Source organism: Epinephelus moara, chromosome 4 (assembly GCF_006386435.1).
Source record: "Epinephelus moara isolate mb chromosome 4, YSFRI_EMoa_1.0, whole genome shotgun sequence".
Taxonomy (NCBI): Eukaryota; Metazoa; Chordata; class Actinopteri; order Perciformes; family Serranidae; genus Epinephelus; species Epinephelus moara.
In genome coordinates this window covers 37964440-37981266 of record NC_065509.1, presented here as the reverse complement: position 1 = coordinate 37981266, position 16827 = coordinate 37964440, and the positions used below count along the sequence as shown (strand labels likewise).

General features: G+C 39.6%; 1 protein-coding gene across 1 annotated transcript; it reads left to right on the top strand.

The window, feature by feature from the left end:
* Positions 1 to 5215: 5215 nt before the first annotated feature.
* Positions 5216 to 8349, top strand: il21 (interleukin 21). Its single transcript, XM_050041846.1, has 6 exons — positions 5216 to 5370; positions 5459 to 5500; positions 7512 to 7625; positions 7726 to 7764; positions 7890 to 7970; positions 8148 to 8349. The coding sequence occupies exons 1-6, from the start codon at positions 5242 to 5244 to the stop codon at positions 8172 to 8174; spliced, it is 432 nt and encodes a 143-aa protein (XP_049897803.1). The 5' UTR covers positions 5216 to 5241; the 3' UTR covers positions 8175 to 8349.
* The last annotated feature ends 8478 nt before the right edge of the window (positions 8350 to 16827 follow it).

Here is a 16827-nt window from a genome sequence, read left to right as displayed (position 1 = left end):
GCAGAGGTTTGCTTAATTTCATGGAAAAAGCTTGAGCGCTCACATGCAGATGAGGCATGTGACGACTACATCTCTCCACCGTGACACCTGGTTTTTTTTTAGCATGTGGAGAGATTAACTGGAGGGCAGATAAGACTTTGGTCATGATTGCGTAACACAAAAAACAGGTTCCACTTTACATCAGCCAGCATTTTCTGAAGGGTTTGCAAGTTGTGCCAATGGTTTTTGGGCTGTGAAAAATCTGCCGGTGTTTCTCCTCTTCAGGCATGTTACCTTTTTTAATGTATTTTTAGCTCAACTCGTCAGAAGACCCCCTAGTTAAAGAGGTCATTACAGCCCTGATTCATAAGCTTCATAAGCCCATAGAGCACAAAAGGATCTGAAGCTGAATATTCGGTTTTGTTTGACCCATCCGCATCCGTTTACACTGGAGTTAGTTGACGGTTAAGTCTCAAAGACGCTGAAGGCTGCCTTTGGCGTCAAAATCACATACTGAGGGGTGTGACGAAGCAGCGGTATTTGATTCCCTGGGAATAAGAACAGGCTGGCCATCCTAATTTAGGATTCTTAACTTGGGAAATCCCTAAGTAAGCATGCTTCTGAAAAACTAAAAATACTAAATGTCATTCTGACTGAGGTGAGATGAGAAAGAATTTCTGACTTTGGAAGTTTCTGTAACGGGGCCCCAGGTCTGTTTTCAAAAGGTCAAACTGTTAATAGATGGGCTTTCGCTGTAAAGTTTGTGACATGCTGGAGGAGGATCAGGCACCCCAAAATTGTTCTTATTAGACAAAACGTCGGGAGAAAATGATGTTGTAACTGTTTCATATAGCAGTGGTGAATCATGGTTTAAAGATTAATAAAGACATTACTTATAACTCACCTTTTCTAAAGAAAATCATATAGAAAAACTTTAAATCTTCACTGCATTATTTCAATGTCAAGTTACATCTCTAACTGTGCGTGAATTTTCATTTTGACAAAGCTGCTTAGTAAGGCTTTTGCGCACACTCATACACAACCCTTTTTGGGTAAGGAGAGGCAGCCAGAGGAGGAAAATTCTTCTGAATTTTAAATCTACCTGAGGACACATTTTCCCTTGTGTATGTGCATCACAGAAGGGACTCCTGATAAGACGGGCGTCTGAGGGTGATGCACCTCTCAGACCAGTCGAAGCCCCCACCCACCTTTTCCCTTACGCTGACACAGAGAGAGAACAGACGAGAGGGGTTTTCTCTCTCAGTCTCACTCTCACTTCCTCCCCTCTGTCAGAGGACAGATGTGAAGAATGAGCGTACGTAGAGGGAACGTGTGTGCGAACACCGACGGGGCAGGCAGACTGCACGGTGTGTGTGAGCCAGCTCTGTACATGGACACACTGACTAACGAATGATGCCTCCTGAATTTCCCAAATGTGTAATAGTAATGCATGCTGGAGGAGATGACCTTCTCTAAAGAAATATTCTGTCACATTTCCATGCAAATGTTGACAGTTTCTGTCACCTGAAAACACAGTAGTGATTCCAGAACACCTTTCTATGTCCTATATCTGCTCTTCTGAAAACCTTGGGGCGCATGTATGAAAAGCTGTGAACTTAAACACTTGATTATATATATTTTTTCTACAATTATCTTTTCTGTTTCTCCCAGTCTAATAGCTTTTCACACCAATACACATCTGCAGCTAGAATGCACCGCTAGCTGTAACTCCAAGCGTTCAGCTCACTGAATTAAAAAAAGAAAGTGCTGGGTGGGCCTGACAACACTGAAAAACACGAATGCATGATTCCTTTTTCCAGCTGCAAGAAGCTTTGCACATCACAGCGGCTGAGCTTCAGAGGCAAAGCTGTGCACGAAGCATGTATTTTTTTGTATCTCATTCTAAATGGGAGTCTGTGATGGTTGACACTTTGATTTGTTGAAACACAAATATCTGCAATACAGATAGAGAGATCAAAAGGCACATTGTGATTGTTCTTTCTCTGAGTGGTGGGAGAAATGTATACGCTCCGATAAAGTGCAGGTTTTGATTTTTTTGGAGGCATGGCACGATTTTTAGATGTGGATAGATTAAATAAAATCATAGTGGCATAAGGATACAAATTACAACTATGACTGCCGTTTTCTCTCACTGTGGTGGACCAATATGCAACACACACACACACACACTTTAGGCTGTGTCGCATCAGGTCAGCTAACACTAACACAATATCAAACTGGATATGTCAAACATACAAGAGAATTATTGAGGGTACAGTCGTCAGGATGTGCTGATACCAGGAGCAAATATTTAAAAACGAGCTTATTTTCTGGTGAGATGATTTGCGTTGATGCTGGTAAACAGGACAGCGTCATATCCTGATACCTTGACGTGCAATGTGGGCTTCCATGGAAATCATTGGGTTCGGTTGTTTTGTCAGTATGTTACGTCATTAGTTTTTTCTTAACGATTAAGAACAGTGACATTACAGTAGATGCAATTCAATTGTGTTCTGAATTACAGCAACAACAGCATCGAAACAAGTCATTTCACTCATTATTTCAACATTAAAAACACGTCCCGCTATGACTGCTCTGCTACTGTTAAATGAAAGTTTGTTTAATCAATGTCAAACATGTGACACTAATAAATGGACATCTACAATGTGTGTGTGTCACTGTTTTCAATAGTGAAGCTTGATAATCGTGAATTAATTTCCAACAAATGAGGAGTAAATGTCATACTGAAACACTGACTGTAAAGATCCTCTTTCATAACTTGCACAACACTAAAAGATTAAATACATTGCTTTTGTATTTTTGAATCAATTAATCCATAGTTGCTGCACCTACTTTTTTTTTTACATGAATGCATAATGTAGAAGTAAACCTCATGGTTTAATCATATGTTTAACTGTATTTGGCTGTTCTCTGTAGGCAAGTCTGATGAATTAAACCTCATAAGGTCTGACAACTTTTATTGTGAAATTTCAGACTGTTTAAAAAAGAGTGCCCCAGGAATGAGCCCTAAAACATTAACTTCATCTCAAAGTCAATAGGTTTTTGGTGAGATGCTGAAAATAAGGTCTGAGGTTAACACAAACTTTAGAGACTTTCATGTTTGTTTTTTTTACAACATAAAATATGTTATTGAATACCCTATACGAGAATTTTTAAGCTATAGTGTGTATTAAAAAAGGCGGTTGCTAACAAGTGGCTAAATGAGACTACAGAACATCATCACGTCGACCACAGCTTTAAAGCCTCACCGGGGTGGTGACGTTAGGTCATGCAACTGTAGTGTAGTTCCTTTATAGCCTAACGTTAGCGTCTTACTTCTGCTGATTGCATTTAGGCTCATAAAAAGGGTGTTTATTTGTGAAGATTATCTCTGAGTATCATTAACATATGTTTGCCACAGAGCTTATTTTCTGCAATACTTCAAAACGGAAAAATCACATTGGCTTTTTGACGAGGGAACCAGGGTGACGCTAATTTCTGTGTCAGCCTACAGAAACAGGTCATCCCTGGAGCACTCTACAGTCCATTTTCAACTGCTTTTCTTCTTTGGCTACAAAATGGGATCAGATCACGACAGATTTCTTGATATGGCCATCTGTTCCAGGCACATTACTGCAAGTGTTTACAGTACATAGCCTACATTGCTACATTTAGCAACATGCTAACGTCAGGGAAATATATACATTTTTGCTGATGTAAATCTTTCCCCAATTTTGGATCATATTTCACTGAAACATGTCCAGTTGTGTTTAGGTTCTCTTGGTGATTTTTAATGGGAGAGACTGTAATACACAGTCACTCCCAAGTACACTGCTACATGTAGCTACATGCTAACATCAGGGTCGGGGTCATCGAGGACCACAATGGAAATAAGCCTTTGGGCTTTATTGTGTATTTTAATCCTCGACGATTTTTAATTAATGTATATGAAAATGATCTGCATTTACTCATGTATGTTTTTTTAATTGTTGTCAAAATCAACCTACCTACCTACCTACCTACCTAACATGTAATCTTGGTTGCTGACGTTGTTAATTTCTCGCTGATTTCAGATCATATTCCTGTTCGAACATGTCCAGTTATGTTTAAAAGCTTTAATTTTGAACTGGAGAAACTGCTATACTCACTATACAGTCATTCCCCAGCTGCAAGTACATTGCTACATATAGCTTGACGCTAACGTCGAGAAACATGTAAACTTGGTTACCAATGCTGCAACTTCTCCACGATTTTGGATCATATTCCTGCTGGAATCTATCTGGTTGTGTTTGGAATCTTATATTGGTGATTTTTAACAAGAGAAAGTGCCATTATTTTCAATTACAGTCATTCCCCAGCTGCAGTGACGGTGTGGAGACACCAGGATGTGGTAATACAGTGTTTCTGACCATTAAAGCATGTAAACATGTTCTCTTAGAAAGTCAAAATACAAGCATGAACCTCAAAATTAGCATAAAAGGTCCCTATGTTAAGACAGCACTGTCCTTAATAACTCATGTGACCACTGTTCAGGGCATCTCCAATCAGACTTGCACGACACTTGACGGCATACTTTTCTTCGTCTTTGTGAAACCACAGAATGATGACCTTTTTCTGGTTGATGAGTAACAGTGAGATAAGAGAAGGGAAGTGTCAGCTAAAAAGCCCATTCAAAACGATATTAGGTAATATTCCTAAATATGGCTAAAGTTTCTCCACTCTTGTGGAGTGGTGGACTCCCTCCTCCACTGAGAAAACAAACCATCCCCTCACTTCTCCTTTTGGTTTATCTTGAATACTTATAAGGGTTTCCTGTTGTTGCAGCATGCTCCGTGTATTGTGTAGGTGGCCGTAATGCAGTGAATGCATTGAGATTGTCAATACCACACCTACGAACACTACCTATGACACGGTAGAGCTGCGGCTCCACTGATTCAGAATGAAAATGGGAAGTGCCGTCTTCCTGTAGTTTCCTGTCGGGTGCACTCAAACAACTTTACGTTCACACACTTGCATCTATAGGCCCCACGCAGGCGCGGCTTGACGCCACTCTCGTATCACGTAGTGGCGACTGCCAGTGGAAAAGAAAATTTCATTACTCACACACACCAGTTTCTGCAGCTTTCCAACTCTCTGCAAGTGGTTTTCCTGTGTCCTCAGGGATAAGTATAAAAAGGTAAGCAACACAACTGTCTGCATTTCCAGCAAAACTTTCGAAAAGCCTCTTTTGGTGATCTGGTGCCTGCTGCTCACACTGAAAACATGAAGTTGGTTGTTTTTTGCCTTTTTGCAGTCTGCTGCACTTCTTTGGCCAGCACAACGGCAAACAGAAAATTTGAGAGAAAATTACAAGAAATCCTGAGATTGGTGGATACAGTCAAAAAACAGCAGGTAGGTTCATCTATTTTTTCACAACTTTGCCAATGTATGGTCGCAGTTCTCATTACTCAGTACAACGTTTTTGGTTTGTGTTTTGCAGCACACTAAGCTGGATCTGCACACCCCACCACAGAATATTGAGGTAAGCCAAACTAACTTGTCTACAAAACAGAATAATGTATGGTCACCGCCACACTTAATATTTGTGGTTGCTTACTCATTGTTGTTATTCTCCCACTTAGTGTAGTTACTAATTGTCATGTGCCAGCTACTGTAGGAGTACATCAAATGATGTGTGAAAACAGAGACTGTGTTGGGCAAAGAGTGTATCTAATCAGCTGTGCAGGCTAAAAGTTAAAGGCTTAGCTTGCAGGTTACAAGCTGACATTTTTAAATATATTTTATTTTTGTTAGATTTTTAATTAAACATCAAAATAAATTAATTCTGTACTGCTCTAAGGTTGTTTGTATACTGTACAGCTGAGGCAAGCTCACACCTGCATATGCAGTTTGGACAAAGTTAAACCTAGAAAAAAAAAAAAATCTTGTTTCCCGTGTAAACTGAAATGTGGGCATATATATATATATATATATTTTTCAATATAATTTTTGTATTTAGTAGAGAAAACATGAAATGTATTTCTTTTAAAAAGAGTTAATCATTGGAATTAATACCTGTGCAAATTTAATGTTTATTAAGTGTCATGGTTAAAATATTTAAGTTAAACAGTGTTACAGAAAACAAGTAAAAAAAACTTATTAAAGTTTTAATAAATAATTAGCAGGACTAGTGGAACAACCTGCAGTCCCTCAGACTCATTCAAAATATAAATAAAAAAAACAATTCTACATAACTGAATTATGTGCACTTGACTTTAAATATATGGCTGTTAAGATCAACTGCATTGCTTGTAAATTCACATCAGCCCTCTTCTTGTCAGGCTCCTGACTGAGTCAGGTCGAGAGCTTGCTCAGTGTATTTTCTCACAGCTTCCGTTGCACTCTCAAGTGAAATGTGATGAGTAATCAGGCAGTGAGCAGATAAAACCATGACACTCCCTCACCGACTCAAAACGTTCTCTGGCGTGCTAGAAAACATTTGACTCAGTCTTTGGTTTAATAAGTGGCAAATTACTGCTTGTCTTAAACCGCTTATGATAAGGATCCCTGAGTGGGTGCGAAGCCACTGGTTTGCAGAGCAGAGCTCAATAAAAATCCTGACATTACAGAGCAAAAATCGCACCTGATTTTGACTGTAAAATGCAAAATTCCCACCATAGAGAATTTCTATATAACTTACAATAAGGTAGTATTAAACTCAGCTGTTCCTATTGCTGATCTTGTTCTCTTCTCACCTTGAAGAACAATAACCTATTCATTCTCCCAGCAGACACTCTGTTACCTAACACCATGCTTTGACCCGAGCTAGTTGGGTTCATGAGCATCATACATGGCAGTACGAGCATCTAAACAGAAACAAACTGTTTAGCTTGGAAAAAATGTGTCAACACGTTCGTTAAGATTTCTAGATGGAAACAGTTGAGAAGAAAAAACATCCAAAAGCACATTGGGGAACAGAAACCTAGCTTTAAAATAGTGGAAAGTTTATTTGGTTTAGTTTCAGTTGAAAATGTTATGCATGTGTCTGATTGGAAAGTCAACTGCAGTGAACAAGTCATGACATGAAACCAGTAACAACAGCTTTCTTGGAAATGTTTTGATGGCAGGATTTTTCCCTCAAACTGATTAATGTAGAGATGTAAGACAAAAAAATTTAAATTAACAAAGGTAATTGATTGTTAGTGAACTAAATCTATGCTTGAAAAATACAACTTTTGAAACTCTATCCTGTTTTAAATGATTAACCTGTCATTTATTTGTGTGTCATTTACCAATTTGCTGTAAAATAACTTACCTAAACCAATTTAACAAGCATTAAAGGTACAGTTTTGCCACTGATTTAAATGAAGTAACAGTAACATTGATTTAAACAGAACACTGACATGAACTAAAAAATGTCATGTTTCCATTTTTCATATATTAAAGCTCTTGATATGTTTCTGAAGAGACCAAACTGGACAAAGAACACTGATATACGTGGGTGTGGTCTTGATGTTTTATTCACAAAGATTGTGTTCTTTCTCATGTAACAGGACTGCTGCTGTCTGTCAGCCCTGAAATGCTTCCAGGCCAATATGGGGGTGCACTTCAACATTAGCGAAAAATATCAAGGCAAACTTTACAGCAGCCTCAATCACACCCTCACTGTAAGTAAACTGGTGGAGTTGGGGTGGATTTAATAAACAAAATATCTAAAAGAATCTCAGTACATTTTTTAGACTGACAAATTTCTTTCATCCATTTCAGGTTAACGGTCTGACCTTGAACAATTCAAGAAATACTGAGGTAAGAGAAAATACTTTCTCCTCTTCATTTTAATTTATTTGCATCTTATTATTTCAGGTATATAAAAATTGAGCATGGTGTGTGTTGTTAAGTTAATTTCTCCTGTTTTGCCTGTTTGCCTTTAGTGCACCTGCGGAGACTGCGACTTGCACCCAAAGACCAATGCCACAGTATTTTTCAGCAGACTGAGGACTTTTATTGAAAAGGTAAAGGGGATTTTCTTTTTTGAAGCGGACACATTTTGCAAAAAAATGTGTTTTTAAAAATTGTTTTCACTGGAGCTTGAGGAAAAGGTGTCTGGGAATCTGTAGCACTAGATGTCATTAATGTTGTAAAGATGTGACAATATGAAACAATGACTGATAATTATTTTCCCTCTTTAGGGCCTAACCAGACTGGGGACGGTCTGAGGGAGCTGAAGATCGTCTTGTGACCGAAGACTGAATGTAGAGAGGACACTACACTGAAAAGATGCTAAACATGTTATAGCCTTCTAAATATTTAACTTATTTAATATTTATTTAGATAGTGGTGTTCAAACCACTCAAGCTTTGATTGTATTATCAGGAAAGCTGCTTTGCCGCCACCCAGTGGACTTGGCAGTTTAGATTGGTTTTCTCCCTCTTTTTCACTGAAAGTGAAAGTTACTTCATATGTTGTAATTCTCAAAGAATATTATGTATACAAAGATATTTCTACTATGTATGACTTGCCTTAGAACAGGATGTTTTATTGAAATAATTGCACCATTGAAATATTAAACAGATTACAACACAGAGGTTTATAGTTTGGTTTATTTGTGGGACAAAATCACTGGAAGTTCTGTTTTAACTGCACAAGTTTGTTTATGATTATTTTCAGGTTCATATGAGTATTTAAAGTTTCTACAGGAAGATGTTTAAATGCTTAAATGCTCAAAAAACACTATTTTCCACACATCTGTGCTGGAACACCTGTATTTACCTTCTGTCTAAGACGCTTCATTTTAACACCTGTCCCTCTAAAACCCCTCCCGAAAAAGCTCAGTCTACTCTGATTGGTCGGCGTTTTCCGGGTCTTCCGTATCTCGGCTTCTCTGCACCTTCATTGCAGCCGGGGAATGACAATAAAAGCCTCTAAAACAACCAACATGTTGCCGCAAGAATATAATCCCGAACCAGGGCATTATTTACAACATCAGCAAACAAGATTACGTTTCCCTGACGTCAGCATGTAGCTTCATGTGGCAGTGTAGGCTACGTGATAAACACTCGCAGGAGCTGATGACCATATAGAGAATTCTGGCACATTATGACGTCATTCTGTAGCCAGAGAGTAAAAAAAAACAGTAATGTGGTGTTCAGGACGGCACATGGTTTGCGTCCACAGGGATTACTTCTACATACCTTTACCTCATTGTTTGAAACTTTGGCCACATTTAACCTGAACATCCTTCATGAACATCCTTTTCAGTTGTTTTATTTTGGCATATGTTATCGTACAAGTATCTTGAAAATAGTACCATTGCCGATTTACCTATCCTGAAGAAAAAAAACAAAAGGCAGCAAGGAAAATGTGTCCATGTCATACACCGGGTATCTCCAAACAGCTGACCGGTCCCAGTCCGGACCCAGACTGAGTGACGGTTCTATTTGGGCTCAAGATCAATTTCTGATAAACTGATGAGAATAAATAATAATATGCAATAAGCACTGTCGGTTTCTGATGGTCATGGTAATCTCAGGTGCAGCTAATACAGTTAATACGACAATAACATCACTCAGTTGAGCCAATCAAATCGATTGCTTACAGAGCGCAGACTGTTCAATAGCAAGAACAACAGCGAAAGAGAGACGTGAGAGAGACAACAGCATGAAGCAACTGACCCTGCTACTGTCTGCCGAGAGATGTGTCTAAGTAGCACTACACACCTTGACCATATGTGTCAGCTTTCGCCACCATGAACATTATTAAAACAGAGAAGGAGGCAGTAGTGCGCTCGATGACTGTCTTTATCATGAGACTCAAGAAAAAACACAGGTTCTCTTGAGGAAAAGGGTCAGCACATGGGCAGAAAAAATAAACTTCAGCAGCCCGACGAAGACCTTAGGGATGAAATCTGTCGGTGTTTTAATGTAATGTAAATCAATAAAGAGAAAGGACTCTTATTTCTTTTATTCAAAAGATTCTGTCTTGTTTTCTTTTACTAGAACTTTAGGCCTTAAAGTGATAGCTCAGATTTTTCAAGTAGGGTTGTATGAGGTACTTATCCATAATAAGTGCATTATCTTCAGTACATGGCGGTTGGTGCCTCCTAAGTTTGGAGAAGGCAGGAGTGCCGACACAGAAGCTTGGTAAAGTACTGCTGTGGACGAGGGTAGCAGCACAATGTAGTTAAGCCACCTACAATAAAGACTCACCTGAAAAAAATCCATATCAGTTTAAATGGATGCTATACTAAGAATATTTCCACCGCTTTACCTCGCTGTCAGAGAGCCCTTCCCTTATGTCATTCACTGTGGAGAGACGAGGAGACCCTCATGAACGAGAGTATAGAGACGAACTTTTGCAGAGGGAGACTGAATGGGGCGAAAGAGAGAGATGCGTATGGAAGTTCTGTGGCTGAGAAATGTAGTGCCAAAGGACAGGGCTGTCTGACAGCTGTCTGCTTCACCAAACTAGCACTTTATGAGGTTCAGACCTTTGATGTTTAATGTTAGTAACTTGACCTCTTTAAATCTAATATTCCTGATGTGGACATTCTGCCTTAGTAATGGAAAGCATGGTTAACATTTTTTGAATGTCCTATTACAGTGTACACACGACATCTATTGCATGTCTGTCCGTCATGGAAGAGGGAACCCTTTTCAGTTGCTCTTCCTGAGGTTGCTACCATTTCTTTCCCGATTAAAGGGGGTATTTTTGGGGGAGTTTTTCCTTATACGCTGTGAGGGTTCAAGGACAGAGGGATGTCGTACGCGCTGAAGCCCTCTGAGACAAAAAGTTGTTAAAATAATTCTGCAATAATTTAGAACTGGAGGAAGGAGATCGGAGTCAGCTCAAAATCCAAACAAGGGTTTAATCTTGGAGCATTCACAGAGCAACATGCAGGTCGGTTACAAAGTGAAGACTCAATGTCTAAGGAGAAAAGCTATGTATTTATCTGTCTCTGTGGGTGTGTTATCACTCTGCCCTTCTGCACTTAAAGGAATCATTCACAAAGAAGGAAGTGATAACCTTGAGTATATATTCAATACCTTGAGTGATTATTCAATGCCTTACATGTGTCATGAAACAACACAAAGGGTCACAGGTCACAATTACATTGAACATTCCTGCTTGTGACTTCAGTTCACATTTCTCTTCATGAAGTACAACATTTCCATCACAAAAGTGATTTGTGACATTGAGCTTTATAAATACAACTGAATTTAACTGATTTGTGGTCATTACATCGTCTTCATCGATTCTCCCGGTGACCTTGCGTCACTTTTTGAGAGTTTGGTATTTTCAAATTGGCGTCAACTGACTGAAGAACCACTGCACAGCAGAAGAAGCACCAAAATGTAATGTGAAATCTTACATAGTGCAATGGTACAAGTTATCAAAGATTCATTCCACAGGATAACAAGCCAAAATATAAATCAGCAATCATACCTGATTTTCAGATGACTTTTTATGTCAAAAATAAATAACATTCAATATTTGGGCAGCAACTAACCATTATTTTCATCATTGATTAATCTGTTAAGTATTTTCTCGATTGATCGATTAGTTGTTTGGTTTATAACATGCCATAAAATAGTGAAAATGTTGATCAAAATCACGTCCAAACAAACGTCTTGTTTTGTCTACAACCCAAAGATATTCAGTTTACTGTCACAGAGAAGTAAAGAAACCAGAAATTATTCACATTCAAGAAGCTGGAATCAGAAGATTTTGACTTTTAACATTATCAAATTAATTGGCAATTGATTTCATTGTTAACTTAGTGATTAAATCCGTTTATTGTTGCAACTCTGTAAAAGGCTGACAGGGTTTTTTTTGTATACTAACTGAACTGCCCGTACCCACCACCAGAGGGCCCCACGTTGCAGCCAAGTTTCAGCCACTGCCATGTGAATAAGATGTGACCACTTATAAAGTGGATGAAATGTTCCAGCCAGCTTTCATACTGTTTGGACTCATTAAAATCATGTTCCCTGTTGTTTTGATATTGTAGTGCTATATGTGTTGTATCCTCATTGGGTCTTATTGTTTATTTAATAAATAAAAAAACATGTAATCAGGCTTGTGTCCCCTGAGGGGAAGAATTTTGTTTGGGCACTTTTGAGAAACAAATCAATACAAAGTCCTTCTGTCCATATTCACCTTCATCATCATCGTCCTTAATCATCTAAAGCAGATGGGTTTACAATGCGTGCACACATGGTTGAATCCTGTGGTGAGAAAACTACCACAAAAAAAGCACTTGAACATGCAAGTATGCAGCAACAAAGCAATCCAAATACCTCTGACAACTTTCACAATGACAGGTGCAAACATGTTTTGGTGCAGGTGTCCTCACTGCAAACAACACTACTGCGGACTTCCCAGATGACGAGGGGGGATTTCAGCAACACAAACAAACTCATCGAACTTTACCGAGGTGTATTTCACACCTGTGAGCAAAGATTCTGTGCTGACTTCCCCCACTTGATAAACCTAATAAATAAATAAAAAACATTACCCTGTGCCAACAGAAGAACATCTGTGTATTTCAGTGTAAGAATGCGACTAGTGGGATTTTCGAATTTCACAACTGCAATGGGCAACAAATGAGTAAGAAAGACACACCTAGAGAAGCCCTCACCCTGCCTGACCGACGAGAAACTACTGATTTCATTTATTTATTTGTTTGTTCTTTAAAGTAATATATATTTATCAAGTTATAAACTTGACATTTCAGTTTGAAGAAATGCCCCTTAAAGGTTCAGCGTGTAAGATTTTGGCAAATTTAGCGTCTAGTGGTGATGGGGTCGGCACAGTGAATGAAGTTACTTTTTCTCAGACTCCAGCTGCTGTGAGAGGCAGCAAAACATCCTTTCATTTTATAGTTACAGTTTACTAATAAAACTCTCCACAGTATGAACAGTGGTTACATGAGCCTCAAAACCAGACACAACTCAGCCCTGAGCAGAGTGACCGTCCGCTACTGACCAATCAGACTGCAGTGTTCACAGCTCCACCTTTTAGTACCAGATCTGTGTGCTAGGTACCCCAACAGAGGGGGGACCAAACATGGGGACGGAACGGAACAGTTCCACTGGTACCATCCACAACTTTTCACAGTGGAAACAGAAAAAAGCGTACCAAACTGAACCCTACCGTACTGCTCGGTGAAAAGGGGGCTTGTAACAAACGGACCCAGTTATTTAAACCAGTAAAGACACAGAATGAAGTAGTTTCACGCTACAAATTAGAGTTTTTCTAACGTTGCTCATCGTAGCTTCTAACAACGGTGGCCAATGTACAAATGTGAATAGCCGCATCTGTAGCCAGTCCGTTCTGAGCTTCTGTAGAAACATGGCGGCGAACATGGCAATGTCCATACACGAGGACCTGTTGCCTAAATAGATATGAACAGCTTATTCTAAGGTAACGAAACACAAGTCAGGTAGTATTTTTGGATTATTATACAGTAAAGAAAACATACTTATCCTATTATATCGCCCTAAATCCTGCACGCTGGACCTTTAAACACTTATAGTCTAAGTGTTGCAGTTCTGAATTATGTGGTGTTACTTACATGTAAACAGGTTGTTTATCTTACAGAGGCGACGCAGTATTCACTTCAGTTATAGCTAAGGCTGGGGCATATGGAGAATCAAATAATGCAATGTTTTTGACCAAGTACCTTGATATCAATATGGTGATAGTACTGCGGGTCGACTATTGGTGCTTCAACTAATTATTTACACAATGAGATTTTTGACAAATAATCATCAGTAACGTCCCTAGTTAGGCTGATATGGGCCTTGTCTGACGGGAGACCTCCTATGGCACACTGGGCTCCTTCTCTCTCTCACACAAATTAACCTTCCACTAGACCAGGGGGATTCCAGCTCCATCACATCCATCCTTAACTGTCTCCAGGATGTGCAATGCTGAATGGCAACAAACAGTCTTAAGTTAAACGATAACAAAACAGAGGCGGCGGAAGCTATATGAACGAGCTAACCCTCGTCTGCTGAGTTTTAAAAATGCCGGCTATTTTGTTGCTTTCTGTTGACATCACATCCCTCCTTGAGTATATCCAATCAGCACCAAGTAAACCCCAAGCCCCAGCCAGGAGTCTTTCGGGGCCGTTCTGAGTACCTACTCCGAGGCAGGGACTTGTTTAGCCCCCGTAAAAGTTCCGGAACTCTGTCCTTCGGGGGTGGTTCCTGCGGTGGAGACACGCACCAACGGCCCCGGCCCCGTAAAATTACCCCTAAGTTCCTGTGGTGGAAACGGGCCTTTTGGGGTAGCTGCTCCAAAGCTTTGGAATAGCCATCCACTCTCAATGACATGTTCCCCCTCCACTGACACTTATAAGACAAATCTAAAGACGTATATGTTTTCAATGACCTTTGGTTGCTCTGGCAACTTGTTTTGATCTGATTTGAAAAAAACTTGCTTTGCTTTGCTTTTGTTCACAAACACGATACACAATGCACTACCAAAATTTTGCACTGCAGCATGGAATTGCCTTCTTCACAGCTGAAACCACACTGTGAAGCCGACAAACCAAGCACCTGCTGTTCACATGAGTATGAGTGCACAGCAAAACAAACAGCTGTATACCTAGAAAACATCTTCATGAAAAGACCATCAAAGTTTATTCTATGCAAATCCCTATTGGCGTGTGTGGTTGTGTGCAGTCAGGCTTAGGGTTAAGGGTTTTTCCACATATGTGTAAACTCAACTTAAAAAATTCAGTTCTGCAAAAAGCAAGATTGGTATGTGCCACACCCTATCAGTAAGCCATAGCAAACGCTGGTTGCAAGTGACAGAGGACAAAATCCACAGCAGAGGCTGACACAAGGCTTCAGCAGTTGATCTTAGAGAAATCAAATATGGATCTTTCAAACTTTCCTCTTTGTCTTAGCACACGCTGATTCAGTGCCAACCTGCAGTGGAGGGACAGTGACACAAAGAGGAAATTACATATTTTAAAAAAAACATTTGATGTGTTTAACTCATTTACTTCAGAATAAGTGTGTCCAAGTCACTTGCATTAATGTAATACTTGACTCACAAACTGACCATAATTTGTATATTAATTACTCACTGCAAGTTACCTTACTTTGTTTTTCTCACATGCCCCCATGGTGAACTGAGAATTTAAAAAAGGCAAACATTCTTCCATAATTGAAATAATCAGGGCCCACATTTAACATTAGCAAAACTATATCAAAGCATCAATTTACAAACTCTCACACAACTCTTGCAGTATAAGCCAAGTCTCATTTATCCAGCTGTATACCCAGTACTTCCCAAACACATGCATTTTCGCTCAAATGTTACAATATAAAACACTTTGGCCTTTGAGTTGTAGCCCTGAATGTGCCTGAACATATGTGTGTATTTGAGTTCGGCTAAAACAGAGTTCAAACACATGCATGCTCAGGAACACTGCTCGTTCGTGAGTGAGACCATTTGTACTGATGTGTTTTGAATCTTAAGGGTTTCCTAAAAATGCATGTGCTTGGGAAGTACTGAGCATACTACTGAATAAATGAGAATTGGATTATACTGCACGAGTTGTGTGACAGCTTGTGAATGAACGATTAGGCTCCAGTCACAGAGAAAGCTTTTTGCACGTTGCGAAACATGAGGAGCACCTCGTTTACTTATTCTTTTAATTTCACAGTTATTAGTGGCAAGACCATAAAATGTTGAGGCAGAGGGTACTTGCTATAGCTGTGGTTGAGGGTGAGAGGCTGTCAGTAGATAAACAGAGATCTGTGTGGGTACATGAGACCCTAAAAAAGAGGCTGGATCATGAGGAGTACCACCAGTTGGTCCAGGAGCTTCTCCTCCATGATGGCTGTTTCCAGGCTTATTTTAGGACGACACAAGGGCAGTGTTACAACCTGCTGTCTATCATCGGGCCGTATAGCTCTGGGTATCCAACAATCGCTACCACCACAGAAGGCCCTCTAAAATCATCCGATTGGACAATGGGAAGAAGCGGAGATGATGTGGGGCGGTTTTTTGCTGTGACTAGAAGTTTTTTCAACTCAAGGAGTTCAGATTGCTCTGGCAAAAACAGCAGGCATCTAGAGCAGAGAAAGGCGAGGCTCGTAAAACATTTTAGTAAATGAAAATAAATGACATTTTCGGCAACTTTTTTTAATCATTAAACTAGTGCTGAGACTGTAACACGTTAATTTCGATTAATTCATTACAGAAAAAATAACGCATAAAAAAAAAATAACGCATTTAATCACACCTTTCTCAGTTGCCTACTTTCTGGCACACCGGTAACACTGACGCACACACCTAATGCACCTAAAGTTCGTTTGCCAGCCGTGAAGAAGACGCACAGGATGCATTGAGTGACGTCAGCGCACATGAAAGTTTGGTGAACAGTGTGGAAGACTTTGGTAAGAGCATGGCTGTGTGCAAATTGTGCAACAAAGTTTTCTTATCACCGCAGCACTTCAAGCCTACGTTATCGCCTCGATGCAAAACATGTTGACACAAGCACGGACACCAGAGCTAACGTTAGCTACGACAGTCCTTGTACAGGCAAACGGTGTAGCCAGCCCACAATGGATCAGATGACGGGGTTCAGAGCCAAAATACACAAGTCTACGTCTGACAAATTAACAAACTGTCTGGTGAAATGGATTGCAGTGGACTGCAGACCACTTTCGGTCTGACCCAGCTTGCCCTAATTAATTAGATTAATTTTGTTTTAAATCACGTCCCACCACTATTTCAAACTTTTCCAGTGAGGCTAATTCATGTATCAGAAATTAGAAGTAAGGTGAAAGGTTGTATAAAAATTTAATTTAGCCAATATTATCTAATTCAGACTGTTTATTACAGCACAGC